Below are 15,754 nucleotides of genomic sequence, written 5' to 3'. Positions count from 1 at the left end.
TTTGTCCACCTTCCTGAATTTTTTTCTCAAAAGTGCGAAGGATTTCGGGGGTATGTCTGTTCACCAAAAATGATTGCAATTGACCCCTGTAGCCAAAAATAATTTTTCCAAAACGATTTGAAATTTTTTTTTTTCGTCGTAAAATTTCACACCTTCTCGAATTTTTTTCTAGAAAGTGGGTAGGATTTCGGGGGTATGTCTGTTCACCAAAAATAATTATAATTGACCCCTCCAACTAAAAATATTTTTTTCAGAACGATTTGAAATTTTCTAATTTTGTCGAAAAATTTGTCCTCCTTCTTGAATTTTTTTCTCAAAAGTGCGAAGGATTTCGGGGGTATGTCTGTTCACCAAAAATGATTGCAATTGACCCCTGTAGCCAAAAATAATTTTTCCATAACGATTTGAAATTTCTTAATTTTGTCGAAAAGTTTTTCCCAGGGGTGGTCGAACACTCTGTATATGAACCTTATCTGAGGTTTTCAAATAAAAAAAAAGAAATGGAATTTATAGGATTTACAAATATCGGATAAATTCGCGTGGATAAACAATTAGTTTTGATTGTATTCAAATTTCGCGGTCGGTGTGTTGCTATCTCTGGGAATCTGTACCGTCCGAAAGAAACGTGCGAGAATTTATCTGGCGTTCGTTGGAGAAATCGAGGAACGAGGATGCACAGTACGCACTCTCGCTGTTATCGACCATATCAACAGGAGTGGAACTAAGAGAGAACGAACGAACGATGGCGAACGACGACGAGCGGGACCGAGTCCGGCCGAGAGAAAAGTCGTGGTCGGTGTTGGTACTTTCGTCGGGACATCGCAAACATTTCGTGTCCTACCAACGCACGTCGACGGTTTTTTCGAGCACGCGGAGTTTTCCACGGTAAAACAACGACGGTTCGACCGATCGCGCGAATGAGAAACTCTGCTCGAAGATCGGTGGTATCGTCGATCACGAACGAGAGACGATCCGCGAACGATCGTCGGGGTGTAATTAGATAAACCGACACTAAGGGACCCGATAACGCGAGGATCGCAAAAATCGACAAGTTCCGTTCGCGAGCGAGAATAATATTCAAAGAGGAATCGATTTCCCCGACGATTCGCTGTCCTGTGCATCGCGTCGTTTGCTCCTCCGGTTTCCCATTAAACGTGGTTATCGATCGTCTGTAACGACACAGACGATCTAAATATACACGATAAATAATAGTGACAGTGACGTAAATCCGTTGAAGATGGTTTCGAGACGGAAAACGGCCCGAGCGTGCCTCCTCGACTTTGGACGCTCGAGACCTTACGATTAGTAAGGTCTCTGTTGCTAACGTTCCTGTGAATATTTCTTAGGCCGACGAACCGAAAGCTACGACCAACTATGTTCGTGTATGTGTTGTTGGAGATAGTGTATCGTACCGTTTGGCTTTTCTTGTTACGCGTCAAGTGTCGATGTTTGGTGTTCTTCTTGTCGATACTCGCTGACGATTCGACCATGATTTCGATGGTCCAGCTGCTGCTTTGCCCAAGGAACCGTGGCGAATGTTGGTCGTCGGTTCGACACAGCTGTCGACAAGTAAGCTCGTGTTTTATTCTCATACCTAATCCATATTTCGACTAGCAAACTGCATGATTTGTTTGCAAATTAATCTTTATAGAGTGCTATACGGAATAGAGAAAAAATTGTATCTCAGATGTAGCTATCTTCTGTTCGTTTACGTTGAGACATTCTCCTCTACTATTGCGTATTAGAGTGTTTGTAAACAAGAGTCTACAGCTAATATCAATCAGTGTAAGAGTAACTTTCAGAACCATGGTAAACCGCGTTTATTTAAATATGTTGTAGATATCAATATTCTAAGCAACTTCTCCATATACTAATATATCCAACTGCATAGTAATAATTATAATTATAATATTAATTACATACATAAAGTCGTATGTAAATTAAAAGCACATGTTACTTATTATGATAATCGAACTTTTTGCGTTTTAAGCTGTTGTTTTGTTGATGACTATTTTCACAGTATAATTATTGACTAATATATACGGTATTTAGAGAACTTTCGTATAACTAAAATAGCTATTAGATTCATAATTAAAGACGAAAGCTTTGATTATACATGTTCCCCGATTATCATTGTCGACGAGAGGAATATACAGGGAAAAATTTTAATGGGGGATTCTAGAGGCCAAGATAAGACGAAAATTAAGGATACTAATTTGTTGATTCAGGCTTCGTTAAAAAGTTATTGACACATTTCCGACCACACAGTATATTTTCGGTAAAGAATTTTTTTCTCGAAAGTACGAAGGATTTCGGGGGTATGTCTGTTCACCAAAAATGATTGTGATTGACCCCTGCAACTAAAAATATTTTTTTTAGAATGATTTGAAATTTTTTAATTTTTCCGAAAAATTTCACATCTACACGAATTTTTTTCTCGAAAGTGGATAGGATTTCGAGGGTATGTCTGTCCACCAAAAATGATTGTAATTGACCCCTGCAACTAAAAATATTTTTTTTTAGAACGATTTGAAATTTTTTAATTTTGCCGAGAAATTTCACTACTTACTCGAATTTTTTTCTCGAAAGTGGGTGGGATTTCGAGGGTGTGTGTATTGACCAAAAATTATTGTAATTAACCCCTTCAACTAAAAATATTTTTTTTAGAAAGATTTAAAATTTTTTAATTTAATTTTTTAATAACTTTTTAACGAAGCCTCAATCAACAAATTAGTATCCTTGATTTTCGTTTTATTTTGTTCTCTAGAATCTCCCATTAAAATTTTTCCCAAGATTTGAATTGAAAAAAACTATGAGTTTAATGATGGCCCCTGAATAAGTTCTAATCCCCAAAGTCCTCTTCGTATTCAAATCATTGCAGGTGGTATTAGAATTTTAATTTTATGGAATAGTAACAATATTTTGAAAATATCGCGAAATCTAAAGCCAAGCAACCATAAGGTGTAGAGGAAAAAATAGTTCACCGCGTGTCCCATGACAACATATTTCGATATCATCGAGATCGATGAGGCGGCCATAATTTTGAACTAATAACGTAAAATTTATTCTACTCAAAACGAACAGGATTTTTCTACGTAATCCCCTTATTTAATGCATCTTTCCATTCCGTTGACGAAGAAACATTCTTTCTGCTTTACTCTCGATTTAATTGCGCACAGTATACATAGATCATCGTGCAGCTGCAGACCAAAGTCGGATTTGTTGAACGACGCGATTTCCATCGATTTGCATATCCGACATAGCCGGCTGTCGATCGATGCAGCATCACGATTGGACGAAATTCTTTTCGCAAACTGGTATCAAGGCCACTGCTAGTGTGCGTTCATTATACTAGCAGTTCCTTTGCCGGTACGTTCTCGTTCAAGGTTTCGTCGGTGACTGCAGGATTTTTATCTTCGTTTTTCTCTCCTTTTTTTTTTTGTTATTTGCGTAATTGGACGTACTCCGGCCAGGGATTGTCAATTAAATTACGCAAGATTCGCGACCAGAGTATCGCGAAGAATTACTCGATTTTCAATATCACATTGTATACGCACGTAGGCTCTTCGTTCAAACGGAGTTCTGTTTATTTAAGATACAGGTAACCAGCAGATGAACGCAACGATGATAACGATCGCGTGTTTCGCTGGCAAATGATCCCGATCAGAATCGGCGAGATGTTGGAACGATTTTAAGGGTCTAGATCGTATAAAGGAAGAAAACGAATCATGGGCTCTCTGCCGAATCTTCACGAGTTGACCAAGGACAAACTCGAGAGTCCTGCGTACAGACCAGCACCGATCGGTGGTTTAGGCCCTATTCGACTACCAGCTCAGCCTCCGCCATTAGCACATACTCATAGACGCGCTAGAAGTAGTGGTCACCACCATACTTTATGGGACAACGAGATGCTAGAGGTACGGTAGAAATTGTTTCCCAGCCGTAAAAACAATGCGTGATTCATTAAATATAAACAATCGCTTGCATGGACTTTGTTCGATATTTGAAAAATTAAAAATATAATATTTCCTTATTCTGCGTCCGCGAATTAAATGTTCTTTAGTCTATTGGATTGTCACATATGTTCGTGACGAGTTTAGTTCGTAATCGACACTTCGAACACCTTCGAAAATTCTTATTTATACAGGGTGTTTGGCTACCCCTAGGGAAAAATTTTAGTGGAAGATTCTAGAGGCCAAAATAAGACGAAAATCAAGAATACCAATTTGTTGATCGAGGCTTCGTTAAAAAGTTATTAACGTTTAAAGTTCCGCCTGTAGGACGGCGATCTGCGAACAGCTGCGCGCGCTACAGGCGGAACTTTAAACATTAATAACTTTTTAACGAAGCCTCGATCAACAAATTGGTATTCTTGATTTTCGTCTTATTTTGGTCTCTGGAATCTCCCATTAAAATTTTTCCCAGGTCGAACAACCTGTATTGTTGGTGAATAAAATTTGAAAAGGGAAAAATGTTGGTTTCGTAGCACATGGCAGCTTATTCGCCGATCTCCTGTCGTTCGACGAGAACATCTGCGTTATCCTGGCGTCGACGCGACTCGATGAATTCGGCGGCTGGAGCGTCGTCGGTGCGTCGGTTAATAGCCGCTGTAAGGGCGGCACCTTCCGGTCCTCGACCACCGAAAAAGGCCATTTTTAGGCATTGTGCCGCTCTTTTGTTAGGGCACGCGAGTTTTTCCGCCGCCACTCTCCCAATATTCCCGCTACAAGCCGGTCTTGGTGCCTTCGATCCTCATCTGGGACCGATGCTTCTTGCTCTCCTTTACGCAACAGCGACGATCACTAGCTGCTTTGCATCGATCGTCGTACAAAGGCTTGGAACTAATCTCGCGATAAGCGCCAGCCATCTAGTCACGATCCTTTTCGTTGGTCTACACCTTTATCCGAAATGGTACGTAAGTATAATACAGAACCAATACGATAAATAACCTTTAAACGTTTTAATCTGCGTTGCAAATCTATTTATACCTCTGCTATAACTTCGTTATTTTTATCAATCGCGAGTAAATGGCTCTGTGCAGATATTTTTGTATCGTACAGTGCTTCTTATCGGAATTCAGCCGCCTCTGGGAAAAATTTTGATGGGAGATTCTAGAGTGCAAAATAAGACGAAAATCAAGAATACCAATTCGTTGATCGAGGCTTCGTTAAAAAGTTATTAACGTTTAACGTTCCGCCTGTGGCGCGCGCAGCTGTTCGCAGATCGCCGTTCTATAGGCGGAACTTCAAACGTTAATAACTTTTTAACGAAGCCTCGATCAACGAATTGGTATTCTTGATTTTCGTCTTATTTTGCCCTCTAGAATCTCCCATTAAAATTTCTCCCTAAATACTTTCACCCAATTTTCTATACTTGGTTCAGAGGTATTAGTAATTGTAACGAGTATTTGTAATTGTAATTGAATTTTTTGAATCGACAGGTATATACTATTGCCCGGTTATGCAATGTTTGGTGTTTGCATTACACCAAACTTCATAGCGCGAGTTTCACACGTAAATGCATCAGCAACTAGTTTAGCTCTAGTATGCATAGATCCTGAGGATCCAGACGAAACAAGACGGGAGTGCCTTCTAAGAAGACTTAATCGAGGAATCAGATTAGCAGAAGATATAGGTCTTGCACTGGGTACGAACACTTGGATTTTAACATACGTATTCCCTCTTTTTTTTTACGTTTACTTGCTAAATGTTATTACTTCCTAAGTCTTGGCACTTTAGAAAAAGAAAAAGAAATAGAGTTTAATAATTTCCTTCTAGGTTGTCTAATTGCTGCCATATTTGTAAAACTAACAGACACGACGACTCTTAGTACAATGAACGACGAGATAAATGACATTTGCGGAGCCGAGTATTGTCCAGAAGAAATTTATCTATACAACGGTACAATTAAAATATCGACGCTATCACCTGGAACATCAAAAATACTAGTCAGCATATGGCTCGGTCTTGCTGTCCTAGGCTTAAGTATATCGTGCGCTTTCCTCGATTCCAGAATGAAGGAACCACAGAACGTAAATGATAAGCATAGTGCTCAAAACATACTAGCGTCCGTAAAATCTGCATTTCAGGATCCGAAATTACAATTGGCAGCGCCGTTAACGCTTTTTATCGGACTCGAACAGGGATTTATCTACGCTGACTTTATAGAAGTAAGTTATAAAGCGATATGAGTATTTTAAATAGTGCAAAATTAAATTAATTAAAATCTTCTAATGTTAATTACCAATATTTTTTTTAAAGGCGTACGTAGTCTGTGCGCTGGGCGGCGCTGGTACCGTAACTCTAAGCTTTTTAAGTTTGGCATCTTTGCAAGCCCTGGCCGGCGTAACCTTATCGATGCTATTAAGACACATTAAAAGATACTTTGTCGTAGGTGAGTAACGTTCAGTAAACAATGTTTCGAGTCTAATATAATCAATCTCCAATTTTAGTAATTAATTGTTGCGTTTTCTTACAAGTTGTCGGATTTGTGTTCCATGCATGTCTACTGCTGGTTTTAATCACGTGGAGACCATCCGGCGACGATCCAGCTCTTTTTCACGTTATATCCGCAGCCTGGGGAGTTTGCAATTCCATTTGGGAAACTCTAATATACAGTAAGTCCCATACATATCGCTTCTACGTTCTTGATAGTCTTACTTGGAAATATTTAATTTCGACCTTTAGTTTTCCACATGAATTTTATCAATTAATTTAAAACATATTCTTCAGTTTTTTAGTTATACATATAGCGCAGCCGATTCCAGCACTAGCTATGCTGAACGAGAAACAATACAACCGCGAGAGTCTGATTTTATTCATGCAAAATTGGACTCTACGAACGGCTTTAATATCTCTCGCTCAACATGGCTACTTAACTTTCAAAATTTAAATATTCCTTGCAAATCCATAACTATCGAAACGAGCTTTATAAATTTCAGTTGATCGGTACATATTTGCATGACTCTTTTTACACAGTACTCTTCCACCGTGTAAAAAGAGGGTCAGGTGGTACTAAATAAAAAAAAAAAACAGTTGCCTTCTCATCACTATCGATTTAAATATAATTGGTCCAAAGTATCCTAAATCTCAGTAGACTTAGGATACTTTGCTCGTGATATAACGAAGGAATAATTTAATTTCTAGCATTAGTGTTGGGTTTGTATCCAAATTCTTGGCAAGGACCCTTGTCGACGTCTCTTTTCTGGAGGTGGCTCGGTCTTGCCCTCACCCTCGGTTTGCACGGACTAGTCTGCACACAGTTTCGCGTGCTTGGTCTTGCTTGCGTGCTACTCCTGTCCGTGGTTCCTTATATATGGCTAGAGATCAAACTGGCCAAAAGAGGTAAAAGCCTGGCACCGTTGTGACTGGGAGATCCACATACGAACGATCGTGGTTCAAGCATCAAAACGGAAGCTCGTCACAGAGATTGAGATAAATTCGTTCCATTCAACTTGAAAACAACAAAGAGGTATACTAGAAGCAGAAGACCTTTTGTGGAACACTGTACGACCTCGTCAAAGAGATGTACAAGACGAAGAGCTCACAGCGTTGCTTTTGCTAGCAATATTAATCGTAACCACAAAGGATGTTCTGTCACCAACCGTCCCAATCACCCATAAATGAATCTAGAAACAGTACCAACATTCATGACGGTACGATCGTTCCTGTCTCCAAAGATTAAACTTCTAATCAATTTTCGATATCCTTCATATTTAAACGTTAGACTGGGGATGAAAGAGCTACAGCGTGTACGTTCATCTTTTTAACCATTTATTCGAGTATCGCTAAAATACTTTGTCTATATTATTTTCTATCGCGTTTTCCTTCAAATGAAGTCACTCGCGGAACGTATTTTATATCCAAAGAAAATTAGTACTTTATTATATAAAGAAAGTACAAGTATAATAATTATTTCCGCGTAACGGTTACATCTCACATGTGCACACTTAATCGTGGGCCCGCGAGCGAGTCGGGAGTTATCGACAATCGCGGACCAATTTAATTTGGGCCCGGAGTTCGCCCGTTACTGACCGATTTCCGACATTTTCTGGATAACTGAACAAATTGAGACCGCATCGTTCGGGTTTGCTCGCGTTGTAGTTCCACGAATCGATCTTTCCTATTTCAGGCTGAACACCAGCCATGCGTGAACCATCTGACAAGGAACACGAACAAGATTAGAGTGCAAAGTCTTGTATTACACACGCTCGCGGTGATTGAACTTCAAAGCGATACCACACGCGTATGATGTGACAACCACTGAAACCGACACCACGTATTTGGTTACTCGTTCAGTACATCACGAAAGTCTTGGTACTGCCCCTAAAAGGGTCATTTTAAATTTCAGTATTCGATAAACAATAGCTTTGTATAACATCATGTTCGCTTATCGATGTACATTGTTTTGTGTATCATGGCAGCGACATCGACCGTTTAAAAAGAATCGAGTTCTCAAGCAAGCATGAAAAATAGGGCAAACAATTTTTAGAAAGGGTATTATTTACAGATAAAAATATATATTACATCTTTGGAGCAGACGGAAGAGAAAAAGCGGCAACAACGTTAGATTCGAATAAAACGTAGTATCATTATACAGCATGGTGGTATTTAGTATTTATAGAGACTCAATATACCAAGATTTTAGCTCACGTTGTATTTAAAATCTTAGTGTGCCAGGGGCAGATTTACTCGAAAAAGAAAATCTGCAGTTTTGTAAGAAAACAACTACATTTTGTAAGAAAACGATTTTTTAATGTATACGACATTAAACGATAATAACGTAAGATTTAAACGATTTTTACATGATGTCGCACTTAAATGATATTGAAGATTTAGATGTAATCAAAGAACCTTCGATTAGCAAGGAACAAACAAGACAGACTCGAAAATGTGACGTATCAGACTTTTCATAGATTTTAAAAAACGTAAGTGGAAATGGATAATTGAAAGAAATACCACACGATCGTTAGTTAATAATTCTATAGTAACGTGAATTTCGTCTTCAAATTTCGTATCGATAATTAATTCCCTGGTTACGATCTATGTTTAAGTTAAGTTAATTGCGATTGATGAAAACCACGAGTTTGGCAAAGCATTAAACTAAAAAAACATGAATCGATGGTGCAGACGAATCCATTTCAATTAATTGGAGTAAAATTGTTCCAGTTATCCGGACTATAGCGTAAATCAATTTCTCCGCTAACATTGAACAAAAGTATTGACACAGCATGATTGTTATAGCACAAATGTTTAATAACTACTAAATAAATTAATCTAAAGAAAAGGTTTCTTGACATACTCATCTACCCTAGACAGAAGCAATAATATAAATAACGCGATACACAAAGTGATAACAATTACAAATGTCGTTCATTGCCCTACTGTGCCAATACTTTTGTCCAGCAAAGAATGCTCAAAAAATATATTTTCCTTATCATTTTGTGTATCGTTTTATTTATTTTATTACTTCTGTTATGTCGTAAACTAGGATAGATAATCGATAAATATAGGAATTAACGTTTCATTTCGATCAGTTCGTTTAGTAGTCATAAGCATTTGTCTCGTAACAATTATGCTCTGCAAATACTTTTACTTAGCATCGTATTGGCTAGGTTTTCAGGTTTGGTTATGGTTGGCTCTTTCGTGTCGCACGATTTCTCTGACAACGTAAACGAACGTGTGCTCAAGTAGGCTATACGAAGAATAAATGATTGTAAGTATATCTAAACCAGAAAGCATTGCTGTAGACATTTGTTTTATCAATTGGTTTTCCTTTTGTTTTAATACCAACGCCAAACAAAAGTGTTGGTACAGGTTGTATTTTATAATCCAATCGTGCGTAGCTTAGAAACGAAATATGCTATTTTATTAAATCCTCTTTTGAAGTACTCGAGCCTCTGAATGATGCATATCAAAAATTTCGAAAATAGGAGAAATTGCATTAGTAATAATAGAAAAGGTATACAATAAATAGACAGCTTGTCAGTTTTGTACATTCTCTTTATTAGCAAACCATTTAATTATACTTCTAATCAACATCTATTTACTGTTTTGATCATCGTAGAATATGAATCTTCTTCCTTCGATAATATTCGTAAAACTTTTCATCTTGATATTGTAGTTTCCCGCGTTTTTTGCTACGCACATTACGACGAGCCTTCCAACGATCTAGAACAAATCAATAGTAAATTGAATCGTGGGACTTACCTGGATGTGAAAACCTTGCCAATTTTGTACATGTGTCGCATCGGTGTTTCGCAAAAACAATAAATTTTTAAGCATGCTGATTTCGTTGTTTTGATAAAAACAGGTAACCGTGTACATTTTCTACTATTACTAAGAGGTTACTTCGAAACAAATTTAACGAAATATTGTTCTTCGTTTCCGATTTACATGCTGGTGATTGTATTATACGCTAATATTTTGTTCAATACTGTAAATACAGAGCTGAACGTAAATATTGACACAATGAATTTTTCACGTATACGTGCTATCAAAACGAGAAGAAATCGAGAGTCGTTAAAGGAAAATAAGAAATTGTTATAGACGTTACAATGAACAAAGCTTGCACTCTGTTCCGTAGTTTTGCGTCATAAAAGTTTTAAATATCTGCGTATACCCAGTCTATTTTTTAAATACAATTTACTCGGTGATGTTTTTCTTTTTTTCAAGTTGAATGGAACGAATATAGACGTATAAGACCAGAAAAGAAATTTTCATGCAACAATTATTGCCATCGAAGGCGATTTCTTGTTCAACCGTGGTACGATCAATTCAATTAAATCGATATCGTACAAGATCGAGCTAATATTATACTAATTAATAATATACAGGGTGTTCGGCCATCCATGGGAAAAATTTTAATGGTAGATTCTAGAGGCCAAAATAAGACGAAAATCAAGAATACCAATTTGTCGATGGAGGCTTCGTTAAAAAGTTATTAACAATTAAATTAAAAAATTTCAAATCGTTCTGAAAAAATTATATTTGGTTACAGGGGTCAATTACAAACATTTTTTATAAATAGACGTACTTCTGAATTTCTAACCATTTTCGAGCAAAAAATTCAGGAAGGTGGACAAATTTTTCGACAAAATTAAAAAATTTCAAATCGTTCTGAAAAAAATATTTTTAGTTGGAGGGGTCAATTATAATCATTTTTGGTGAATAGACATACCCCCGAAATCCTTCGCACTTTCGAGAAAAAAATTCAGGAATGTGGACAAACTTTTCGACAAAATTAAAAAATTTCAAATCGTTCTGAAAAAAATATTTTCAGTTGAAGGGGTCAATTATAATCATTTTTGGTGAATAGACATACCCCTGAAATCCTACCCACTTTCTAGAAAAAAATTCGAAAAGGTGGACAAATTTTTCGACAAAATTCAAAAATTTCAAATCGTTCTGAAAAAAATATTTTTAGTTGGAGGGGTCAATTATAATCATTTTTGGTGAACAGACATACCCCCGAAATCCTACCCACTTTCTAGAAAAAAATTCGAGGTGTGAAATTTTACGACGAAAAAAAAAAATTTCAAATCGTTTTGTAAAAATTATTTTCGGTTACGGGGGTCAATTACAATCATTTTTGGTGAATAGACATACCCCCGAAATCCTGCGCATTTTCTAGAAAAAAATTAAATACTGGCGGAACTTTAAACGTTAATAACTTTTTAACGAAGCCTCCATCAACAAATTGGTATTCTTGATTTTTGCCTTATTTTGGCCTCTAGAATCTCCCATTAAAATTTTTCCCAGGGGTGACCGAACACCCTGTATATTGTTAATGATCGACCCATACCAATCATAGTAACAATTCTCTGACAAATCATATTAACTGGACGTTCGAACGTCGAAATGTACCTGATGTCTTTCAAACCAAAGTAATTCTAATCGTGCGAGAAAAATGAATCGGGAATCGTATCTGCCCCAGAATATATCACAGTATCGAAATTAAATACCATAAAGTATAAATATAAATATTAGTCATAGTTTAAGTATTAATTATTACACGATCGATACCAAAGTTTTATTATGAAGCTTCGAATTTAACGTAACAAATTATATTCTTTTTAATTTTATAAAGGGAATTCTCGTCGTTTTACGTTAAAAGGAAACGATCCAATTTCAATCTCTATGGTAAATGCATCGTTAATATAGTCGGGGATTAATAAATACCAAAGGGAATCGAACATGATTCTAAACGAGCAATTAATTTTTAACGTTAAGGAAATGAATGTTATACATTGTTTTTTAAACGTACAGCCTTCTCTATTTTCCATATTATCTAACTGTCGTTTATTACTAGTACAACTATATATATATATATATCTCGTCAAATTGAAATTTAAGTACAATGCATCATCTTGTTCTTAACGACCGTAAACTAAACAGAGTAAGAGGAAATATCGAAAATTTTATTCCGGTTCTTTTATAACCTCATCTTTCAACACTTCCAACAATTGTCGTATCGCGAGTACTTAATTAATTTTGCTTCCAAAAAAAAAATCTGCATCGTTCTATCAACAATGCAGTTGTATTTTATTATAGATATTAAGACAAAGAAAATTGTAACTATATAAGAAACGTTAAATACAAATGAATACATGTTATCTTGGATAATAATACATAGTATAAAGGAAATCAACACGTTTGATGGTAATTTAGCAAATAGGTATTTGTATGGAATATTTCCTGATGTATAAAGATCAACAAGAAACAAATAGCCCAACTGTTTGTAAGTTTTACAAAAAAAGAAAAAAAAAAAAGATTTTGAAATACAAAATCACCATCCTCCTTGTTGCTATATAAATTTTCAATCTACGACTGACGAACACGTAACGAATGTAAAATTAATTCATGTGACGGTATCATTTATATTTATTATATGTATATATACATATATATCAATATATTTTGCAAACTTGAAAATGATCATGTCATTGAGGTCTGCATAAACAAAAGTATTAAAAGGACCATCGTAATCCTTTGTAGTTGACAAGCACCATACAAAACAATATTCAGCTTTCTCTATAGTTTGATGGGTACAACATTGGTAGATACAAAATGTATCGTATACAATATAAACAATATATACAAGGTGTTCGGCCAACCCTGAGAAAAATTTTAATAGAAAATTCTCGAGGCTAAAGTAAGACGAAAATCAAGAATACTAATTTCTTGATGGAGGCTTTGTTAAAAAGTTATTAAAAAATTAAATTAAAAAATTTCAAATTATTCTGAAAAAATTATTTTTGGTTGCGGGCCTGAATTACAATCATTTTTGGTGAATACTTATACCCCTGAAATTCTACCCACTTTCGAGGAAAAAATTCGAGAAGGTGTGAAATTTTTCGACAAAATTAAAAAATTTCAAATCGTTCTGGAAAAATTATTTTTAGTTGGGGGGCTCAATTACAATCATTTTTGGTCAATACACATACCCCCGAAATAATACGCATTTTCGAGAAAAAAATTCGAAAAGGTGTGAAATTTTTCAACAAAAATAAAAAATTTCAAATCGTTCTGGAAAAAATATTTTTAGTTGCAGGGGTCAATTACAATCATTTTTGGTGAACAGACATACCCCCGAAATCCTACCCAGTTTTGAGAAAAAAATTCGAGAAGGTGTGAAATTTTGCGACAAAATTAAAAAATTTCAAATCTTTCTGGAAAAATTATTTTTAGTTGCAGGGGTCAATTACAATCATTTTTGGTGAACAGACCTACCCTCGAAATCCTACCCACTTTCTAGAAAAAAAATTCAATACGGGCGGAACTTTAAACGTTAATAACTTTTTAACGAAGCCTCAATCAACAAATTGGTATTCTTGATTTTCGCCTTATTTTGGCCTCTAGAATCTCCCACTAAAATTTTTTTCAGGGTTGGCGGAACACTCTGTACATGTATGTATTGTTTATAGGAATTGTATACTTAAAAATAATTTAATAACGTGCTTGTCGGCATATAGAGAAAACTTTACGAGTTCTCGTATGGCATCAGTCGATCATAAAGAATTATTGAGTCAACGACACGCAAAAAAAAAAAAAAAAAAAATATTGTTACTTGTTGTAAACGCTAGGACAAGAAACAGTACTTCCAATGAATCTCGAATTTTCAGCAATAAATCTGCTCACTCTGGTTTCACTGGGAAGAAAGTATGTAGCCATCGATGACCACTGAGCCAGGTTTACATAGTTACAATCAATTCCATAATAAAGAAAGTGGAAGCAAATGTTTGTGTCCTAGTATAATGACTACCGATTTATAAATGGTATTAAAAGAAGCATATAATATTAACTGTATTTCGTGAAAAATAAATATTATCTTATTTTATATTGATCCATGTTTCAATTAACTTTCATTTCTCTTACGACGTACGTTTCAATTTTAAAAGATATTTCTCCTTTGACTCTGTGAAAAAGCAAATGGAAGAATATTTGTTATTAATCATTTGTTCAATGATTAAATTATATTCAATTTGATATACAATAAATCAAATTTACTAACATTTCGTGTTAAAAAGAACATATTAAAACACCATTGTACATACTACTTTCATCGTCATTATACATATATATATATGTATATATTATTCACACACAGGTAAATAATTTGTCATAATCTAGCCAAGAAAGTATGTTGTATAAGTTCATTCTGGCAGCAAAATACACGTTCGCAGTAGTAGAACGTTTCTTTGTGTATAATTATTGTATATTGATTCGTATAATTTTGTACGAAGATAGTCATTATTTATTCACTTTTTACTAGATTTTTTATTTACTAATCTCGTGTCGTTTAAAAAAAATTTTTTTTTTTCTATTTTTTTTTTTATAAATTTAACTTCATAGGTGATGACAAATGCAGTCCATCATGGCATGTAGTTTTATACTTACAGCGTATAAGTTTTTATAACATTATCTACCTAAATTATTGTCATCATCACGAGACGTGTAGAAGTTAATTAATTTATCGACACAACAGTCGAACACTAAATATATAACAAGTAGAATTATATCTAAATCACTCACATTCAACATACCATTAGCCACATAAAAACATTTAGCTATAGCCTGTATAACTTCAACAATGCCCCTTTATTCATCGATTAAATTTCTTCTTAGGTTTGCAAGTATAACATGATATTTCAGAGATTAACTTAATCTCAATAAAATCATAAATCTACAAAACGTCTGTTCTATAGAACAAAATACATATTTCTTTTGACAATTGCAAATGCAAACTACATACAAATTCTGAATGCGATTACATAGTAATATAACACAGGAGATCATATAAAATTGTACGTTTGTATATTATATAAAACAGGACGAGACGTTTACAACAAATGTAAATTGTATCTTTGTAATTTTAACCGTTGATTAATAAAAAAAAAAAAAAAAAGGGAATCCTGTCAAACGAAGATGTTATAGTTTGATTTTTTTTTTTTTTTTTTTTTTTTTTTTTTAAATACTGACGAGAAAATATCGAAGTGTTATCCAACTGCATGGAAATTATCCACCAAAGGTCGAATTATTTTCATTGCTAGCAATACAAACAGCATTCTTAAGCGCATCAAATAATATTTCAATAAACGATTGAAACTGAAATATTGTAAAAAAAGAAACAATTTGAATTCGGTAGAAATATTATTCATCGTTTCCTCTAAAAAAAAAATAGACAATCGAAACAATACGAATAATACCGGCTAATCAAATGTACAGGATTCGTCATTCGATACGTAAAAACTCTT

General features: G+C 35.1%; 1 protein-coding gene across 1 annotated transcript; it reads left to right on the top strand.

Moving 5' to 3' along the window:
* Positions 1–493: 493 nt before the first annotated feature.
* Positions 494–14,343, top strand: LOC143343823 (protein unc-93 homolog A). The gene is made up of 8 exons (XM_076769096.1): positions 494–1,569; positions 3,596–3,917; positions 4,487–4,911; positions 5,441–5,646; positions 5,778–6,169; positions 6,261–6,393; positions 6,479–6,616; positions 7,146–14,343. The coding sequence occupies exons 2-8, from the start codon at positions 3,729–3,731 to the stop codon at positions 7,364–7,366; spliced, it is 1,704 nt and encodes a 567-aa protein (XP_076625211.1). The 5' UTR covers positions 494–1,569; positions 3,596–3,728; the 3' UTR covers positions 7,367–14,343.
* Positions 14,344–15,754: the final 1,411 nt, after the last annotated feature.

The sequence above is a fragment of the Colletes latitarsis genome, chromosome 7 (assembly GCF_051014445.1).
Source record: "Colletes latitarsis isolate SP2378_abdomen chromosome 7, iyColLati1, whole genome shotgun sequence".
NCBI lineage: Eukaryota > Metazoa > Arthropoda > Insecta > Hymenoptera > Colletidae > Colletes > Colletes latitarsis.
This window is presented reverse-complemented; position numbering and strand designations above follow the sequence as displayed.